At 42.0% G+C, this 21,029-nt stretch overlaps 1 protein-coding gene across 4 annotated transcripts in view; it reads left to right on the top strand.

Moving 5' to 3' along the window:
* The window catches only part of CACNA2D3 (calcium voltage-gated channel auxiliary subunit alpha2delta 3), a 790,850-nt gene that overhangs the window by 407,733 nt on the left and 362,088 nt on the right, over positions 1-21,029 (top strand). For all 4 annotated transcript variants that reach the window (XM_036219353.1, XM_036219351.1, XM_016156350.2 and 1 more), the window contains 2 exons: positions 7,460-7,549; positions 15,530-15,643. In XM_036219353.1, coding sequence (XP_036075246.1) covers positions 7,460-7,549; positions 15,530-15,643 — 204 coding nt within the window. The remainder of the gene's footprint in view (positions 1-7,459; positions 7,550-15,529; positions 15,644-21,029) is intronic.

The following is a 21,029-nucleotide window of genomic DNA, read 5'->3' as shown; positions in this document are numbered from 1 at the left end:
TGTCAGAAAGTCCTGAAGGGTGAGGCCTTGCTGTTTACACACATGCCCTCTCTCTGAGCCAAGACACTAAGCAGATGCTTCTGTAGCATTTGGGCTGTGGCTTTCCCCAGCCTCTCACAAGTTCCCAGAGCTGGCTCCCTCAGACACCCATAAGGACAACGAGCTGACACAAAATGGCAGTGAGTCCTCCTGGACTTGGCCTTGCCCCACCATGGACCACTTCAGTGGAGGCACCCGTTCCACCTCAAATATTTTCTGATTGTAGAGAATCACCAATTCTAGGCTCATTACCATCATCTCACATGGTGTAATTAGTGTTCTTGCCATCAAAATGAGGTTGTAGCTAATCTGACTACCTGGTATGAAATAGCAGTCATCGTTCACATCCAAGAGATCTATCTTGTCTCTAATTTGGCATTAGCATCAAACAGCTGCTATCTTCAGACACTTCGATTTGTTACAGCAACATTAAGGAGAAACGGGGACTGGCTCAGCGGAGGTTCTATCGGTGTCTGTACTTTCTCCCCTAAATTGCAAACATCTGGGCCTGACTCCTTAATACCAGCTTTGTTGGGTCATTCTGTTTTCATGTTTGAGAAACACCATGTCACTGTCTACTTCCCCCACTGGAATTAAATGAAAGCCTGATTCACTGGAGCCCAGGCTTTGAGGTCGCCATGTCTCAAGATTCATGCCTTTCCTGTTAAATGTGTTGACTGGGCATTTCCCTAGGTCCCTGTTGTATGTGCCCAAAAGATGCAGTAAAATTCAGCGAGGGGATTTCTCAGACTAAACTGCAGCCTGGGGGTGTCATCCCAGGGTTGGGGTTGGGGAGGTATTGCCGGGAGGAATTATATCAGGACAGAGAACCCCTATTTATATTAAGTCATCTCATGGCCTGGTTCTTAGTGAGGTCAGAAGACAGGTGTGGGCACCCTCTGGATCTCTGACAAATGAGCTTCTGCAGTTTGGTTTGTTTCTCAGTGGCAATGGGACTTATCACAGAGATTTGTGAAGGATTGTTTGGAAATTTCAATAAGGAGTTTGACATCAGAATGAGATGGATGCAATGATTGGGACACTACTCATCTACTCAGGCTGACTTAACTGATGTGAACAATATCCCTACTTTAGGAGAAGGCAAGTGGTACCATGTCTGTTACTGATAGAGCTGAAAATTGGAGAGCCTCTGTAGGGTACTCTTACCTTTAGCTCCTTAACTTTAGTTTTTCACCTGACAGCCACAGTGCAAAGCAACCTGATAACATCAAGCCCGTTTGATGAATACCTGTGCTGATAAACACCATGATAGGAGCAGGGAACACGCATACTTCGCAGATCTCTTTTGCTTACATGCGTGCTCTTGTTCTATTGGACTTCTTTTACAAATCACAAATTCAAAAGTAAAATTGTTAAGAATTTCAGGACGGTGACAACAAAACATTAAACCAAGCACAGGGACATTCTGAGCAGGGACCTCTGTGCAACTGCATAGGTCACATGGCCATGAGGCCAGCCCTGAATGGGACTGTGGCTTTGCACATGACCTGAAAGTCTCTGTGTCCTGGGTATGCTGCACTTTATCAGGAACATTGAGCACTATGCCCTGGGTGTTGGGAGGGCCTGTGTTTCACAGAGGCTCAGAGATGGGGCTCGGCACTATGAAAGCCACCTTCCTCATACTTGCTCTGCCATCTTGGGCAAATATTTCACCATTCCGAGTCTTTATTTGCTTATATGTAAAATAGGAACATAATAGTACCTTTTCTTTAGGGGTATTAGGAGGATCAAGTGAGGTAATGCATAAAAGTATATATTCAGCCACCATTGGCTGCCATTGGAGGATGTGGGGAGACAATTTTTGAAAGCCTTTCCAAGGCAGAGGTACTGCTCTGAGCGTCACTCACACCAAATGGGTACAAAATTCAGGTCTGCTGAACTGGAGTGACTTGATGAGCATTATCGATAGGTGAGACTATTAGCCTTTCCTCCCAAATAGCTCCAGCATGGACCACCAATTCGTAAGGGTTGTGTGGGTGGAGAATGGCTTTGTCTCCTGATGTCCGCTTTCATATTCATCCCCTGCTCTTAATTGGGATGATTCAGACATTTATTATAATTATAGAGACAGGAAAAAAAAACATGATTGCTATTATCACAGAGAGAGTTATCACTATTGATTCAACTGAATCAAATGCTGGTCGAGGGAGAGGGTTATTTCGCCAGGACCCTCCGCTGGCCTGGATGTTGTGAGTGTTTCTCAAAGATAAGCAGCCTCGCTGTGCCTGCTGGCGCTCAGGTACAGGAAGCTGTGGCGCTCATGTCGGTTCATCTCCCCAGGCGCTAAGCTGCCTTAATTGCTTTGGAAGCCAGGCCTTTTCCTGGGCAGCAGCATATGCTGCATGAGTGCCTAAAGCAAAGATAAAAAGCCACCCTCCTCCTCCTTTATGGAAGTTTAATAATAAAATGGAACTGTCACCACTTCCAATAAATTGTTTATTTTAATTTAGAAAAATAATGAAAACTGGCCACCTTCTGGCACACAGTTGTTGAGGAGTGTCTTCCTGGCTCGGGCAATCTTGAACCTTCTGTTTTCTGTAGCTGGCTCTGGAAGACACACAGGTCTTGGTGTCAGTGAAATCAACCACGTGTCTGTCTCCATTTAATAAAACCTGGACCTTGAAGGGCAAAATAAGTCATTTTTCAAGGTGTATTAGATTGTAAGGTTGCAAACCAGAAAGCTGGTATAGAAGATGTTTCAGGTATAAAGTTTTATGGGAATGTTTTTTTCAAATACTTCTTTTAGTGACTCTGAAATTAAAATAGCCTCACATTTTTCTGCCATAATGTTTCTTTCAGATGACTTCTTTTGTCTTGTCATATGAATGAGCGGTCAGCCCAGTCCCTCTAGCATTAAGAGGGAAATGAAGGCACAAATGAAGGAAGTATCTTCATCAGACTGGTAGAGAGGATCAGTGGCAGATCAGGAGTTCAGAACACCTACTCCCACTTGCTGCTCTGGGGTACCAGTGTTCTCACTCTTTCACCCACAATGCAGTAGCTTCCCCATCCCCATTCCACAGGGGGCAAAACTGAAGCCTGAGAGCAAAAGCTACTTACCTCAGGGTAAATGGGGGAGCTGAAACTAAAACTCAGTGTCCTGAATTCTAGTTCAGTTTTTTTTTTTTTCCTCCTACAGTCCATGGGGTTTATATGCCAGTTGCTTACACACAATGATTATAATATAATTACATTAAATATAATAATTTTTGACTCTTAGAGCAGCCACAACTGGGAGTAGAGAAGAAGAAATCTTTACTGATGAGGATGCCGTAGGGCAGTCAACCAGTCCCCTTTGTTCCCTTCCAGACACTACCCTTGGAATAGATTCATTTTTAGCAAATTACTCCATGCCATGGTACTGGAGGCAATGATTATTAAATCTACACGCACATGGAGTATGCTGGCATGAAGTGCCTTGCTCTGTGTGGTGTGGGCCCTCACACAGTGTGTAAAAAAAAGCACACAATGCCGTGCAGCTGTCAAAAAGGGGAAGCAGGGAGTATAGGTGAGATGAGGAGGTTCATTACGATGCAGGCAGAGCTTTGTGGAAATATTGTCTCAGCCAGGGTCATTTTGATTGTTGTGGTCATCAAGGTCCTTTTCATTAAGTGGCCCACATTCGGCTAAACCTAGTGAGGCAAAGAAGAAAATTTATTGGCTCACTTAGCTAAAGAAAAGCTAACCATGTCTGGATCTAGAGGCTCAAGCCATGTTGTCATGGCTGTTTTGCTCCCTGTATAGTAGGCTCTTTTCTGCTTGGTTTTTGCCTCTGTTCAGGTGAGTTCTTCCTGTATAGTTGCCAGGTGGCTGATGGCAGCACCAGACTTCCTCCTCGACCTCTCAGTAATCTCAGGAGAGAGTTTTCTTCCCCTCATTTCAGGAGAAGCCCAGAGATTGGGTAATATGCTCATGCCTGACCTTGGCCAATGGTATAGAATTCACAGATTAGACTGGCCTGGTAAATAAGCCCACTCCTAGATCTGAGAAGTAGAGAGACAGATTTTAGCCTTACCCAAACCATATAAATTCTAGAAAGTGGGAAAGAAGAAAAACCAGAAGAGGAAGAACAGATGCTGGACAAGCAAAAATCACACATAAGTACATCGGTTTCCTCTGACTGACTGTTGGCCAGTGGCTTGGCGAGGAGGAGGAGGAGGATCCAGGCTACCCGTGTGTCTCTAGCTCAACATTGTCCAGTAGAACTTTTTGCAATGATGGAGATGTTCTTTAATCTTCGCTGTCCAATGCAGCAGCCACTAGCCACATGAGGCTACTGAGCACTTGAAATGTGGCTAGTGAGAATTTTTAATTATAGGTAATTTTAATTAAATCTGAGGTCAATAGTTACATGTAGCTCATGGCCGCTATAGTGAACAAAGCAGCTTTTAGTGGAAGTCACTTTACAGGAGATGGTTCCTTGAAAGGCGAGACCTGGTTTTGTGTTTAGTAGAGAGTTGGGCTGAGAGTTAAATGCATCCTGGAAGACCAGAATGATGAAGCTGATTCGGTTCAGTTTATAGAATAGGAGAAAAAGGTGCTTAGATGTGAGGGAGAGTGGAGAGAAGAAAAAAAGAGAGTTCTTCGTTTGTGATATCATTTGGAAACCCTTAACTTGAAATAATTTCTCCATCTAATATATGGGCCAGATTTGTACCAGGAAAAACAAAATCACAATTGACCTTGTTATTAAAGTGAATTGAGGGGAATTCCATGACACATTGTTACATTTTCCTCTTATGTGTCCAACAATAAAAACAACCATCGCCTGAAGGGTCTTTCTATACATGACACACAGCTACACATGGATTAAAAGAAAAATTAAATGGGGTGGCTCTGTTATTTAAAAAAAAAAAAAAAACTGTGTAAACTTGTGTGAGCACAATTAAATGCAGTTGACAGAAATGACATCAGAGGAATAGAATCAACTTGTCAAGGCAGGGTCTGGTCACTGCCATGTGAATCTGGGGCTGGTTAAAGGCCAGCCTCTCTGTCAGCTATGCGATGGGCCTTTCTTCATGCTTCATGTTCTGTAGGGTGTGTGGGGAGACACTCGCTGAGTTAAGTCATTTCAGTGGTCAACACTCACCCACAAGTCAGGTTTCCCAGAGCAGTTGTCCCTGGTGAAAGTAGACTGATCTGTCCTGATCTCCTCTTGCCTACCCATAGCCCCATGACTGGACTTCCTCAGATTCAGTTAACGGCCTGGATTTGTTCACCAAGTGCTCACAGAGGACCTGCCATGTGCTTAGTATCCTGCTGGGACTTGCACATTGGGCAGGGAGAACAGAGAAGCACGGGGCTTAGTTCCTGGCTGTGTTGTTTGTCTGGTTCCTTGGCCTTTAGCATTCCTCTCCCCCATCACTCAGGCACTTGATAATAACTGATAGACTCAGCCACAGACTAGGGAGAAAGATTAAGAAAGAGCATTCTGGAGCCAGACTGGCCAGGTATATATCAAGCTAATGGTCAGTGCCTGGCTTTTAAGATACCCTCCCTCCTCCTCCCACATCTCCCCCAACTCCCCACTAAAAAAAAAAAAAAAAAAAAGAAGCAGGTGTGTACTGGAAAGAAGGAAGGCATTACAATGGGTGAAGTTTACCTGGGGTAGAACTTTGACCAGGTAACTAGATGGTGTGTGAATTTGGGCACAGTGTTGAGCCTCAGTCTTCCTATTTGAAAATGGGATGATGGAACCTCACAGGGTTGTCGTGAGAATTTATTTGCCTCGTATCTGTTAATGACCTAAAGTAGAGCAGGCTTTGAAAACCTGGACTTTTCTAGTGAGTATGAGGGTATGGTTACTGTGAGGAAGGGTTGGGCCAGGGAAAGGTCTTATGAGCTATGTGAATCTCCCCAAAGTGAAAGATCAGCTTCAAATCCAGCCTGGGTGTCATTAAAGCTGAATCGCTGTGAGGAGCCCACCCAAACTTCAGTCCAGTGTGTCAGCAAGCCTGCAGCCCACCCCATGACCAGTGGCCCCTGCTGCATCTTGAGGGTACCCAGGCAGAAAAAACATCTTAGAACCATTAGCCATGTCCTATGATCAGTCTCTATGATCTGTTCTGATTCTGTAATCAGTCTCAGGATATTAAGGCAAATGCATAATGAACAGGTGTCATCATCTAAATAATGATGGCATGCTTGGCGCATTATTGGCTTCCAGGTCATAATAAGAGACAGAAAGCCACTCCTAGGCCAGGAAATCACCAGCAAACATTTTCCATGAGCCCACCCTTCCTGTTCCTCTTCCTCCTGGTAATTCTTCTTGCCACTTTCCCCAACAGACAAGGATGCCTTTGGGAAGAGAATAATTCATTTTGAAAGAAAAGAAATTGTTTTGGAATAGGTCAGTTAGAAAATAATGCCAGGCAGCTGTGTCACTGTGGACATAGGCTTTGGGTCAGTGAACATCGCACACATTTAATGTCCCTCTGCATGCACCTGGACCTGCTCTTGCCCCTTTGTTGGGAGCAGATATGGGCAGGGTTCCATAGTTACCTCCTCTTGTTGCTTTACTCCCCAGCTGACGCTGGGCTTCTACAGAACCAACATAGTCAGAAGGGCCTTGGGGCTGCTTTCGAAGTTTCATTCCCATTTTTCTCATACACTGAAGTTCTTCTGATTTCTAGCCTGTGTCTCTCTTGCCATAATCACAATTCTCATGTTATGATCAAGTCTTTATCCTTGCTCTTTGAAGATGGATATTAAGCACCTTCTGTATACCAGATATGTGGTAGTCACGGGAGACAGAGATGGAGTAGGCAGCCAGAAATGGTCTGTCTTAGAAATGTCACAGTCTTGAGTGAAGACAGAATCTAATCAGGCAGTTAAATACCTGGAGTACTAAGTGCAAAGTGGATCTGAGCATGAGTGTAGCACAAGGTCCCAAGGAAGTATTCTAAGCCAGTCTCAAAGATGAGTGGTCTGGAAGGCATCTCAGGCAGAAAGGAGATGATGTTCAAACCGAGTCCCAAAAGAAGGTGAGAGAGAGCCTGGCAGGGAAGCCAGGGAATTGGTTGGGAGTGGGGTCCTAGTGGAGGGGAGCATGGAGTCCCAAAAGTGATGAGAAATGGAAAAATAGTTGGTAGAAGAGGAAAAAGTCATGGGAGGTGAAACTGTAGAGAAAAGTAGTAATTTTAGACAGTGATTTTCACCAGAATTCAATAAAGTTTTTTTCCCCTAAAATCTAACAGAGCTAAAAAAAAAAAAAAAAAAAAAAAAGGGAAGGTGAATTTTACATCGACTAAGTCTTAATTTTTAAATTTCAAAGAAAAAAAAAGATGACCATTTGGGTCTGAGATTCATTGGTCTTGCCTCAGCATACGCTTGTTCATTCGAGGTTGGCATTTCACATAACAGGATGGATGCTAATGGATTTTCTGCTTTGTTGTTTCAGCACTTCAGGGAGCATCTGGACAAACTCTTTGCCAAAGGAATCGGAATGCTGGATATAGCTCTGAATGAGGCTTTCAACATTCTCAGCGATGTAAGCTCCTCTGATTTGCCTTTCTTGTGTCCGGCAGAATAGATAGGATTTTTTTTTTTTTTTTTTTAAGTTGTGGACCAGCGTTATTGTTAGCCCTGGCTGTCACTGAGCAGTATCCACAGGTATGAGACGGCAGGGTTAGGCTGGTGGTTTGCCAAATCTAAGGAATCAGGTCCAGCCAGTGAGGTCAAACCAGTCCCCCTGCTGGGCAAGATTGGTGGTGTGGTCTAGTCAGGGACTTGCCAATCATGCTCATGCACTCTGGGGCCATCACTGTCTCAACACTTGGACACCTTCTAATGCAGATTTCTTTTCACCTGAGAAATTCTTGATGTTTTTATAGATCTTCATAGAATAGAACCAAATCACAATGTGTTAATGTTTCGAGGGAGAAGGCCTTCTTTGTGCGGTATGCTTAGGGAGTGCTATGACCATCTTTCCCCCTCTTTCAGCCCCTTGGAAACTCACAATACCCAGTAGCATATTCAAGTGACAATAAGTACTACAGGAAAGAATTCTACTTAATCTTCTGTTCCTCACACTTCGAACAAAGAATGCATTTTTCAAGTAGCACACGTTCACATCCCGTGAAATACCTTATGGAATCCTGGGCTGGTGATTCCCTTGAATCCAACTGTGTCAAGCTAGAACAACATGTGACTTTGATGTTCAATGTGTTCTTGGAGGATAGTAGAAAAAATAATGACTGTCTTTATCAATGCAAATTCTGTATCATTTGCTTAGCTAGGATATATTGTGTGCTTTTTAATGTCAGACACTGAGAACAGAATAGGCAATGTCTTTGCCTTAATGGACCTTATATTCCAGTGCAAAGGTCAACAAATTATGGCCAAATCCAGCCTGCATCTTGTTTTTGCAAATGTTTTATTGGAATGCAGCCATGCCTACCTGATTATGTATTGTCTGTGGCTTCTTTTCTACTACATTGGCAGAGTTGCTTAGTTGCAATAAAGACCACATGGCCTATAAAACTAAAATATTTACTATGTGGCCTTTTATAGAAGTTTTCTGACTCCACTTCTGGTGAGAAGAGACAGATGAAGTGAGTAGTCCTATGGAGAACAATAGCGCCATTGTTTCAGCATGATAAGGAGTTGTTGCTTTTTATTCAGTGAGGCCAGGAAAATCTCTCTGATGAGGTGATGTTGGAGTAGAGACCTGAAAGAAGTGAGAGAGCAGCCATGTGGATATCCTGAGGAAGAAGCTTCTAGCAAGAGGAATAGCAAATGCAAAAGCCCTGAGGCAGGGATGTTTGGCATAGTTACAACACAGCAAGGAGACCAGTGTGACGAGAGCAAAGTGGAGGAGAGAGAGTGTTAGGGAATGATGTCACGGAGGGAGCAGGAGCCAGATCATAAGGAGCCGTGTAGATGTCAGAGGGGACTTTCACTCTCGCTCTGAGTAGGATAGAAAGTCATTGGAGTCTGAGTAGAGAGTGACAGTGTTGGGTCATAGTAATGTTTGGCTGGATGCTGCATTTAGAAGCAACTGTAGGAGGGCAGGGACAATAACAGAAAGGCCATTACATTATAAAGGTAGCTTGGGCCTGCAGTTAATACGTTAAAAATCAGAAAAGTAGAAACCACTCTAGGTATTTCAAACAGTAGGAGTTTGATTCAGGGAATTGGTTGCACAGAGGATGAAAAAGCTGAGAAACCAAACAGGGAATGAAACAATCTATAGATTAGTGCCAGCAGGAGGCAGCTCCTCTCTAGGGCAGGGGCACAACAGGAAGGGGAACTCTATTAGAGCCTCCTCACCGTGGTCACGCAGATGGGAAGAGGACCATGGAGGAGGCTGCCCAGCAAGAGCTGGGATCATGGAGGGAAGGGCTTATACTGTGGAAGCTAGCACCGTGGAGGAGAAGCAGCCATGGCCAGAAAAATGCCCATGTAACCTAAAACGTAAAGAAAAGGACCGATTGCTTAGAAATACCTTGGCTTCTCCCTTGTGTCCTTTGGTAGTCTCCTTCAGATGAACTCTGTCAGAACTGTTGGGGAGCCTGGGAAATGTGGTTTGCAGGAATGAAGCATGAAGTAAAGCTGAGAGCAAACAGGCGTGAAATGGAGCAACCGCTGCGTTGAGGTATCGCAGGAGCTGGGAGACCAGTTAGAAGTTCTGAAGCCTCACTGCACGGAGAGCCGAGGCTGCTCTGTGGGGTCAGCTCTTGTCAGTGTGCAGGGGAGCATTTACTCAACATTGCATGGGTCATATGTGGTGGTCAGAATAGGAACAACTTGAGTCGTTCCTATTCAGCAGCACTGGCCTCTCAAGCCAAGAGTAGACTGATTCTAGACTCTCTTTACCAATAACATCTATTGGTACCCAAAGGCCATTTGAGTCTCAGCCCTGAGCCAATGTCATGACTGCAAAGGAGAGAAAAATAAGGGGGGAAGGTGCCACAGCAGTTTCCTCAGTATAAACCTGAGGTCATCCCCTCTCACCTCACTCCAAGGGGCTATTGGCTACAGATAATTAACATTTATGTTAGCCTTAGTGTTAGGAAAACACATTTCTGTTAAACAGGTTGTTAATAATTTATAAACATAGCTGTCCAAAGCAAAAGGCCAAGCTACGCCTTTAAATTTTGATTTGAACCTTGGATAGGTATCTTCTCAGGGCTCGGAGACACTAAACTCTGCATCCCAGCAAGCTCTTTCTAGGGAGTGATACTGAAAGGACTTATCATGACTGGAAAAATCGGCTCTCTTTTTATCTCAAAAACCTACACTGACTAGAGCAGGGAGTGGCTACTCTGAGTTGGGGAGTCCCTTGTTTGCAAATCTGCCTGCAGTGAATTTGTTTTTCCCCTCCTTGGCAGAAATGAAGAAGGAATGAGAATTAGAAGATGCTCATAATTGTTAAGTTTGTGGCCTCTGCAGTCAGGCAGGCTGTGCTGAGAAGTCTGATTTTTGTCTGTGGCCTTGAAAAAACTATACTCAGTTTCACCTGTATTTTTCTCTTCCATAAAATAGGGATAGGAATAGAACTTGGCATGTAATTTATGAGGCCCAGCACAAAATGAAAGTGTAGGCCCCTTTGTCTGAAAGTTACTGAGAATTTAAGAGAGTGCCAATAACATTAAACCAACTGTGGGGTCCCGAATAGCTGTGCACATCACACATGAAGCCTGTCCTGGTAGATGGGGGTTGAGAATTCAGCAGGGTGAAGCAATGCCTAGCCCCTCTCTCAGCAGTGCTGAGTTAGATAGGAAGCGCTATCTGCCTGATCAGGGAGAAACTAGTTAGTTTCAAGTCTTGCCAAGCTGCCTGTGTTTTCTAGAAGCAACTTGTACTCTTCATGCTTTTATCCTACTCCCTGCCCAAGTCCTCAGAAATATCTACTATCCTGCATCTTCCCCTCTCTTCTTTTCCTTGCCCTGTACCATTTCTCTTCCCATCCCTTTCACTTACCAGTTGTCTCAGACATGCCTAAGCCAGTGTTTCCCTTTCCATGCCCGGTTCAATGCTGGACTGCCAAGATACTTGCATGTAGGTGCGGTGGTCAAGGTGGGGAGACACACAATGCACAGGTACATCTTAAAGGATTAGAAGTCCTGCAGTAAACGACCCTTTGAAAGTGTGTTTATACCAGTACTCAAACTTATTGACCCTGGAACTCTTTATATCATTTCATAACCTCAGGATTAGAATCTTATAAAAGTCACCGCTCAATAAGCATCCCTTCAGGCATAGTATCTTTATATACTCCAAGAGGGTAGATTATACTCCCAACACCCCTAAGATCCAGAAAAAATCACCAATATTTGGAGGATTTTTTCCCTTTTATCCTGATGAGAGAAGTAGTTTTGAATCAGGGAGACCTGCCATGTATTTACCTGCTCTGCCTTCTCCTGTAAAAACCCTCTGAGGCCTGGCCAATCAGAAAATGTAATGGGCCCAATGTAAATTCTGGAATGCAAGAAACAGAAGAAACAAAAATGTTACAAAATGTCCCTGCTTGAGATTGGTTGATACTTGGCATCATAGTTTTTTGTATGTACATTTACCCCATAGAGAGAAACATTTCTGTTCCATCTCTTGCCATTGGGCTTTTAAATAGCCAAACACTTTGAAAGAACACAGAGATGTTTAATCTCCCATGAAAATGAGGCTTTAGCTATTTTCCACTTCACCAATATGACCATTAAGTGATAGAATTCTCTTCCTTTGTATTAAACCTACCTTTGTAAGAAATAATTTTTTTAAAAACACAGAAATACACATTCTCTCTGTCTCTCTGTCTCTGTCTCTGTCTCTGTCTCTCTCTCTCTCTCTCTCTCTCTCTCTCTCTCACACACACACACACACACTTGAAATTGTGATTGTGGCTGGAGCTTAGACTGTTTCAGAGGTTACTATAACTAAATGAAGTTGGTTCTGTTTTGCAATTACCTGCATTTCAGTTTCAGTATTTGCTTGGATGACTTAAAGGCTTGCAGTTATTGTACAAACAGCTTTGAAAGGAACATTCAAATAAACTTCTAAGGCCCTTCTGGCTATTGATCTCTGGTGCATTCATTAGATTCTGTAAGAACACAGAGCCAGTTTGCTACAGTAGTTAGCATCTACCTTGTTATGTGACAACTGCAATTATCTTTTTTGGCGATGAATATGATCTTTGCAGTGATTACCTTTTAAAAATTTTTCTTAGCCAATTAAATAAAATTCGGTGACATTTCAAAGACTGTTAATCACAACCAAATGCTTTAAATGTCAGGATGCATTGAAATGTTCACTGCTAACTGATGAATCACTGAGCTAATTGTAGTTCATCATCAGGCCCTTATCATTGTTATTATTATGGAAAACACTTTCATCACTCTTGCTATTCAATAAAAAAAGTTCTAGATAAATATGAAGAGAAGAGATATTACTCATCAAAGCATTTGAATTTAATTGCATTCTGCAAAATTCTCCAACTGCAGATTGCTGCAGAGAATACCAAGGACCTAGCCAGAAAGGAAAGTGATGTTTTTGAATAAACAGCTCTGGGCAGCTCCTTCTTGCAGTCTGCATTATTCAGATATCATCATTTACTCCTCTTCCTTGCCTTTTGTTTGGAGGAGTTTTTCTAGGATGTTTTCAAATGAGTTGCATGAACAACATCCCCAAGACACCCTGATTTTCTCCCCTTGTGCAGCCTCCATGACCTAAAGTATAGAAAACCTTTATTCAGAGGCCTGCTGATGGGTTTATTTAGTAACTTAAAGGCTGTGTTAAATGCAGGCTCCCACAAACATCTTCAGAACAACCTGTTGATAAGACAAAGCTATAAGGCTGTTTTTTCTTCTTTAACAGCGGTAAGGAAGAAAATGCACTATGACAATAGAATCTTTGGAGTGTCTCAGTATGGCGAGGACAGAGTTATTTATTGTGACTATGAATTCTGGTTGAGGTTGGGTCTTTCAGGGTAGAGGAGAGGGAAGAGGCTTAGTTAACACCAGGTAAGAATCCGAATATTATAGTGCAGGATTGGTGTATGCGACAAGGGGAAGATTTTAAGGTCAGAGTTCAGAGAGTCTTAGAGTATGAATTGTCCTTTGATGCTTTCTATTGAGCTGATGGGTCTCTCAGGAAGTTCTTGGAATAAGCAATAAAGTTATTTGTAATTTTAATCTTTTTCAGCAAGAGTTTTCTGGAACAATAAGTTATGTCAATAAAGATAGTAGAATAGTAGTTATGTACAAAGCTTTGTGGTATAATGGCTTTAGTTCTCAGGTATTTCTACCTACTAATTTGTGTTATGAACCATTTCTGCTCATTAATTCAAAGATACCTGTCCACTCTGAGTTACAAGAGTAGCTGCCAGAGCCAGGCTAGGGAGGCAAGTGCCTAGGGAACAAAATTTAAGAAGCACACACTTATTCTCAGGGTGATGGCCCTGGTGACTGCCAAGAGATTCTCGAACCCTGGAAAGATTGGAGAGGAAAAGGAAGGAGAAGTAAATGAACATTTGTGGAGCCCTACCATGTATCACTATCTACTCAAGGACCTTTATCTTATTATTGGGAGGCCGTAGAATGTGCTGAATCTGGGGGTAGATTCTGTAGTTGGACGTCTTGGTTCAAATTCCAGCTATGACAGATAGTAGCTGTGTGACCTTGGGAAAGTTAGCTAATCTCCCTGTGCCTCAGTGTTCCCACCTGGAAAATGAAGATATGGTAGTATCTGCTTTAGAGGCTAGGTAAGATTAAGTTGATATTTGTAGCCCAGCATATAATGAACATTTAACCTATGTTGTAGCAACCATGAAAATATGATATTCCCATCTTATGCATGAAGAAAAAGACACTCTGAAAGAGAACTTACTTCTGGCACACAGTTCATGGTGCTGTATGGGACTGAGCGCCTTCTACTATACCATGGCATCCCATGCATCTTTTAAATTGGTTTTGCTCTGTCCCAATATGGCCACAAGGCAATTCATCCCATCCAACCATCCATCCATCAGTCCGTCCATCCATCTATCCATCCATCCATCCATCCATCCATCCATCCATCCATCCATCCATCCGTCCATCCAGTTAATTATAGTATTTTCTCAAGTTATGGCAATTTCAAACTCCACATATGAATTCTAAGTGCTCAGAGACTGACATTAAACTTCAACTTAAATGTTTTATCATCTCTCTGGTTCACTAGGAGGCAGCAGCAAATCCCAACTCAGCCTCCATCCTTCCCCAGTTTCATGATCATGCTGGGCACGCTCTTACTCAGTGCCCAGCATATACTGTTTTGTTTGCCCTCTCGAGAATGCCTTTCCCCTCGATACTCACCTCCTTCAGATATTACTCAAATGTCACCTTTTCAATGAGGTCTTCACTGACTATTTTTTCCAAAGTTGCCCCGTCCCCATTTCCTGTTCCTTTTCTCTGCTTTTGTTCCTCTTAGCATCACCCATTATCAAATATACAACATAACTTACTTATTTATTTTGATGTCTATACATCCCTAAATATAGTATGAACTGCATAATGGAAGGGATTTTTTTTTTTGTCTGTTACATTGCCAGCACTATGTGGTCACTTAGTAAATAATTTTAGAATAAATGAATAAACTTCATGGATTGTAATGGAGAGCATTTCACTTATGAAGGTTAAAGGCTTTTTGCATGTTTCCCATGCCTTGGCATTGTCATGTAATTGTAGGGTTTTGAAAGGACATGATGTTGCTTTGAATTATAGCATTAATAATATTCATTATGAGAATTCTTCACCCTGATTCAAGGGAAGCACATGAAGCTCTGGCAACTGCAGTCTGGTCACCCTAGCTACCATTCATAAGGGCTGAGATTTTTAAAAATGTTATATAAAACTGAAAGTTGAAAAAATTTAGGATTTTGCACACTAATGGGCTCAATCTTGAAATTTCAGCATACATAAACAATACAAAATGTTACATGCTAAGAAATACATATTTAAAACAAACCCTAAAAAAGGGTGCTTAAGCTTCTGTTCTAAATTATCTTGTTCCTGACTTCATGCTCTACATGTCTAAAACCTCCTTGATTTTATCATATAGTACAAGTTGTACCCATTCGATCCATTCAAACCAGACTCATTTAGATTTTGAAAGAGATGTGTCCTGGTACATGTTCTGCTGCCCATATAGCGTATTCCTAAAAGGTCTTCATGCCAACTCCTTTGGGCTTATATTCTGAAGCACTGTACACACTTGAGGGTAAAAGAGATTATGTGTCTTAGAATCTCAGTTCCCACCCTGTGTGTGTGTATTTCAGAAATCCTTTCTCTGTGTGTGTATATTTCATTCCAAGTTGTGATAGGAAATTTGGTAATAAATGCGTGGGAAAGACTCATTGTGTCGGTTCTGTTTTGGTGATGCAGATGACCCCTCATTTTGAGAGGCTTCCTAAGCCCAAGACCTTGTGCTTCTGAAGTCTCTCAGATTTACAAAGTTCTCTGATGTGTTTTAATTTTGAACTTATTTCTTTCCACAGTTCAATCACACAGGACAAGGAAGCATCTGCAGTCAGGCCATCATGCTTATCACCGATGGGGCGGTGGACACCTATGATACGATCTTTGCAAAATACAACTGGCCAGAACGAAAGGTAAGTTAATATTGATGCCAGCCATGAAGTGCAGTCCATGGAGAATCTTTACTGTATTGTAACCTCCAGATTGTCCACAGATAAGTGCCCCATGTAGATTTAATCTCATAATGACCTATGGTTTCTCAGCCTTGTGTTTTTGGTTCACCAAAATCGAACACTAAGGCTTTCCTAAAGACATGTTTAATGTGTTCGTTGAAAAGATTCATTGTGAAGTGCACATGTCTGTTTTGGGCAGCGCTTCTCTTTGTTTTGTTTTTTTCCACAGAGCCAGAGTTGCTTGGTGGGTCCAGCATCCATAAAATGGCAAAGTCAGCCTTGGTGGCCCTGCAGCCATCTCCTTTATGTTTATGTGTTTCTACAGTTCCTCTTTGCACCCTCATTACCACCCAGAAGCTTCTCTCTATCCCTCCAGTGCTGTTTTCTACTCTGGTCAAAGCTTGTTCCCTCTTTTAGTTACTTATTTGCTTTCTTGGTTGACATTTATTTATCTCCTGAACTCATATATTAGGTTATCAATAATGGATATTAATATTTTGAGTACCTTTTAAGTGCCTTAACACAGAGGTTCCTCAAGATATTAGCCATTTTAAATTCCCTTGGGAGATCTAAATTATGGATACTTGGACCATACTCTACACCTACAGAATCAAAATCTCTGATGTGACCCTATAATTCATGTTTTCCATGACTTTAGAACCCAACTGAAGATGGGCAATTGGTGATCACTTAATGTTGAAATTTCAGCAGGAAAAAGAGGTCAGTTGAAGGCAATACTAACCTGGGGATATCACAAAGGTCTTTGTCAGTTCCATGTGCCAGTGGCCTCAGTCTGACTGTGTCTATAGGTGCGTGAGGCCATCCAGAACAAGTCCATCTGCTTTTTCTACTTTGTATATTTAGTTTCTGGGAATTGGCATATACACTTGGCCAAAAGGAAATAGAAGACAAATACAACTGTGCCCTCAGCTGAATCCAGAAAGCATGTACCTTGAGGGAATGTGAGATGCTATTTCATATTTCTCAGTCATTCTTGGTCCCCATGCATCTCTGATAACATAGGCATCTCACCTTACCGAGTATGAGTCTGGTTTTTAAAGATACATACATTTTATACAACATGGTTTCCAAGAGGACACATGCTCCTTAGAAACGCCATCACTTTTGAGGCTGGAGAAAAAGCTGGATGTGCCGGACTTACTAATAGAAGGTGGGACTCTGACATGGCACCTGTCTAAAGGATATCTAGGAATAAATTTGACTGAATGCAACTCCTACTATAAACACTGACTTAAGAACCCAACTCTGAACAAGATGGTTGTTCACTGTTGGACATGGTGATTTTAGGTACAGTATTTCAGGTGGTGATTTCCAGGGACAGAAGAGAGGCCAGCATTAATTCCTGATATATGTATGTAATGTGAAGGGAGGAACGTGCTTGGTATATGTTCGTGCCGGTAGCTTACAGCCCAGTGCTGGGCACATGGCCAGTACCTAATGCACACGTAGGGGTGGCTGAGTGACTGAGGGGCTCGGTGGGGAGGCCACACAGTGCTAGTAAACATGAGTAGGATCATAGACATTTTACAGTCAAATAGAATGCTCACAGATGCCATGACATCTCATGGCATGTTGAAGAATATTTTGAATTATTTAGGACCATCTTAAATAAAAGAAGAAAATGAAGAGAACTTTTCATAAGCAGCTCCATTAACACTACACGTGTTATCACATGAGTCTTTATATGCAGAATCACGTGAATCCCTCTGGCTTGCTGATTCTCGATGGATAGCAGTTTCCCAAGAATGTTTGTTTTTAAACATTCTGGCCTTTCTTGCAGGGAGAGGCATGGGATGAGGTCTGCAGAGTCATAATTCTTCAGACAAAATACAAATTTCAACATATGTTTCCAAAGAAACAGTATTGACTTTAGGCCAGGTGCTTCCTTGGATTAATTTGAACCAGGGTCCTGGAAATTTCAACGTTGCACAAAACAGTTTCATCTACTTACAAAGTATTATCAAGCAGAAGCAGATTTTCTGTAGTAAAAGCATCTTTTTCTATGATTAAAAATTAATAACAGGGTCCCTTTCCTTTCTGCTCCATTCTGGAATATTCCATAGCATTCATATGCATATATACACACACGCATATGTATATATGTGTGTGTGTGTGTACACACACACACACACACACACACACACACACATACAGATATATTCTCTTCTTGATGACTTCTCCGTAAAGGTGCATGTAATAAATGTGCATAAAACCACAATGTATTTAGCTCTATGTTAAAGTGAGATGATGGGCAATGCCTAAGCAGTCATCTCTCTTCATTATTTCGAATGTTAGATATTTACTAGAGGGTTTTGTCATGCTGTAGTTGGTAATCTTCTAGATTATAGAAACAGGAAATAGGTTTCGAAGGAAAAATGATCTTAAGGCTAGAACCTGATTCCTATAATCAGGCTTTCTCAAACCTGAGTGAGCATCAGCCATCTGGAGGGCTTATTCCAACAATCATTGCTTACTCCACTCCTAGTGTTTCTAACTCAGTAGGGATTGGTGGGGCCTGAGAATGTGCATTTCTAACAAGTTCCCAGGTGATGCAGATGCTACTGGTGGGGCAACCACACCTGGGGAACTACTGCCATAAAACATAGTCTAAGGAATAGAGTCCAGTTACTCTGTGGGCTCTGCTACTTTTGTTTCCCTCTGTGAACCTTTACAAGGACCTGTTCTCTCAGTCTAATCCAGCGCATAGGTGTATGTCTCTTGGTCCATACTTTGTTTAAAGTATAGCCAATTACCGATTGTCATTTAAAAATCTGGTTATAGTATATAAAATTTTAAAGTTTTGGTTTTCCTCATAAATAGATACACTTGGCGCTTTGGAGCTAACATTCTCATGTGACCAAAAATGACCGGCGCTGAGAAATGGCTGCTTCCTTAGATGGCAGGTGTATGATCTATCTGGCCAGGACCCTCACCACTCTGTCATTTCCTCTAAGCTCACTGTGCTCGTATGCTTTACCTGCCTATGGGTATGGAGATTGGATTAATAAGTACTTGCTATTTCACAAGGCGTTTCTTTTATTACCCAGCTGTGGGAATTTGCTCCTTGCTCTTGGGGCTGCCCTAAGCTTTCCCTCTTCTCCTCCAGGCCATCTTTCATTTGGGCCCTAAACTTCAAACTCAGAATTGTCATAAGGTAAGCAAGCATAGCTTGATGTCCAGTACTATAATTACTTCTGGGCCTATCTTTCATCTTCATTGATTTGGTTAGTCCTTGAGACACATTCTATACTCTGAACAGTCCCACCACTGTGCACCGTATCCCAGCCCTACTGAGAAACATGGCACTGACACCATAGAGTAGTGTCATAATTCTTTCCCCCTGGTGTTAACACCCTGTATAATCTTCTCACTGTGAGTGTGGGTGGGACCTGTGTGATCTGCTTCTCAATAACAGAATATGGTAAAGGTGAGAGTACTTTGCAGATGTAATTGAGGTCTCAAGTCAGTTAATTTTAAGCTAATCAAAAGGAATATTAATGTGAGTGGGCCTCATTTAATTGGAAACCCTTAAAACAAGGACTGAACACGCCCCGAGGGCAGAGAGACTCTCCTTTCCAGTTTGAAGAAGTGAGTGACTCTTTGAAGAAGCCCATATGACAAGGACCTGAGGGCATCCTCCAGCCAATAGTCAGCGAAAAGCTGGACTCTCGATCTTATAGCCACAAGGAAATGAATCGTGCCAACAATCTGAATGAGTAAGAGGTAGGGTCTTCCGTAGGCCACCAGATAAAAACAGAGCCCAGTCAGCACCTTGATTATAGCTTTGTGAGACCATGAACAGAATACTTAGCTAAGCTGTACCCAGACTTTGGACCCAAAGAAACTGTGACATAACAAATGTGTGTTGATTTAAGCTACGGCATTTGTGGTAACATGTTATGCAGCAACATAAAAAAAAATAGAATAAGCAAGGAGAAGTAGAAAGGAAAGAGGATCACTTATAGCAACACTATAAAACATCTGTAAACCTAGTGGCTTAAAAATAACAATTTGTTATATCTTGCAGCCTGTGGGTTAAGTGGGTAATGATTCTGCTCCACATGGTTTCGATGGGGTCTCTCATGAAGGTGCATGTAGCTGAAAGCTTGACTAAGCCACCTTCCTTACAATGGCCTCTCTCCCCAGGTGGTGTCTAATCCTCCCAGGCCACACTGTGAGTCCTCTTTCCTTAGTACAATAACCTGGACTTCCTTACAGTATGGCAGCCGGGTTCCCAGAAAGTAGGAAAAGGAGGAAATAGGGAACAGGCCAGAGGAGCACTTGCGGGTGTCATTTTTTAAAGCTATCTACCACCTAACCAGGGCTTTGCTCAAGGCAACTGCTTAATAAATCATTTTAAAATGGCTTGGAAGAAGGAATACATTATTGGTGATTTAACTATGAGTCTATGAAGGCAGCATCATGATTGCCTATGCAATGTGTCCCTTGCCATCATTTTATTTCTGAGAGCAGAAATGCGGAGCTATTTATTCATTTATTGGATGTCATTTACTTTTGCCTAATATTCATTGGTTTGTGGCTTAACAGCAGCCCTTACACACTTGGAATAAAATATGAACTTCTCAACATGAAAGGGACTCATTCCAGGATCTGCTCAAGAAATAAAGCTGTCTACATTTAAATTAGAAAAATGGTCATACCTGCCATTTGTGTAGTTGTTCTTCCCACTGAACTTAAAAAAAAAGTCATGGTATAATTTATCATCACTTCCCCTGATGCAGAGTGGATAGGTAAGAGACAGTAAATAAGTGGTTTAAAGAAAGGGTTGGCAAACTGTGGGCCATGGACCAAATCTGGCTCATTGCCTACTTTGTATGGCCTATGAGATATAAATGATTTGCACATTTTTAAATGGTCCAAAAAAAAAAAGTATGTTTTGTGACATGTGAAAATTATATAAAATTCAAATTTTACTGTCCATAAATAAAGTGTTATTGTAACACGGCCATACCTATTTGTTTATATGTTGTCTACTGTTGAATAGTTGTGACAGAGACTGTGTAGCCCACAAAACCTGAAAAACTTAACTATTTGGCCTTTTAAGAATATGTTGGCCAACCCCTGATCTAAAGGAATCAATTAGTGTATTGTCAAAAGTTACTAAGATGCCCTTGGAATTCTATGTATTGATTGAATTCAGGTAGTGGCAATTTTCCCCTACCTTCTCATTGCCTTTTCTACTTGAATAATCTCTAACAGCTACATGATAAGTTCTGAAGGAAGTGGGAGGCTCGATGGCAAATACTTCCCTTTATGCTGTGGGTTATCTCATCTTCAACATGTGGAGCCACCTCTTTGGCTTTTC

The sequence above is a fragment of the Rousettus aegyptiacus genome, unplaced genomic scaffold (assembly GCF_014176215.1).
Source record: "Rousettus aegyptiacus isolate mRouAeg1 unplaced genomic scaffold, mRouAeg1.p scaffold_m13_p_4, whole genome shotgun sequence".
NCBI lineage: Eukaryota > Metazoa > Chordata > Mammalia > Chiroptera > Pteropodidae > Rousettus > Rousettus aegyptiacus.
The sequence above is the reverse complement of the archived record's forward strand: the minus strand, read 5'-3'. Positions and strand labels throughout refer to the sequence as shown.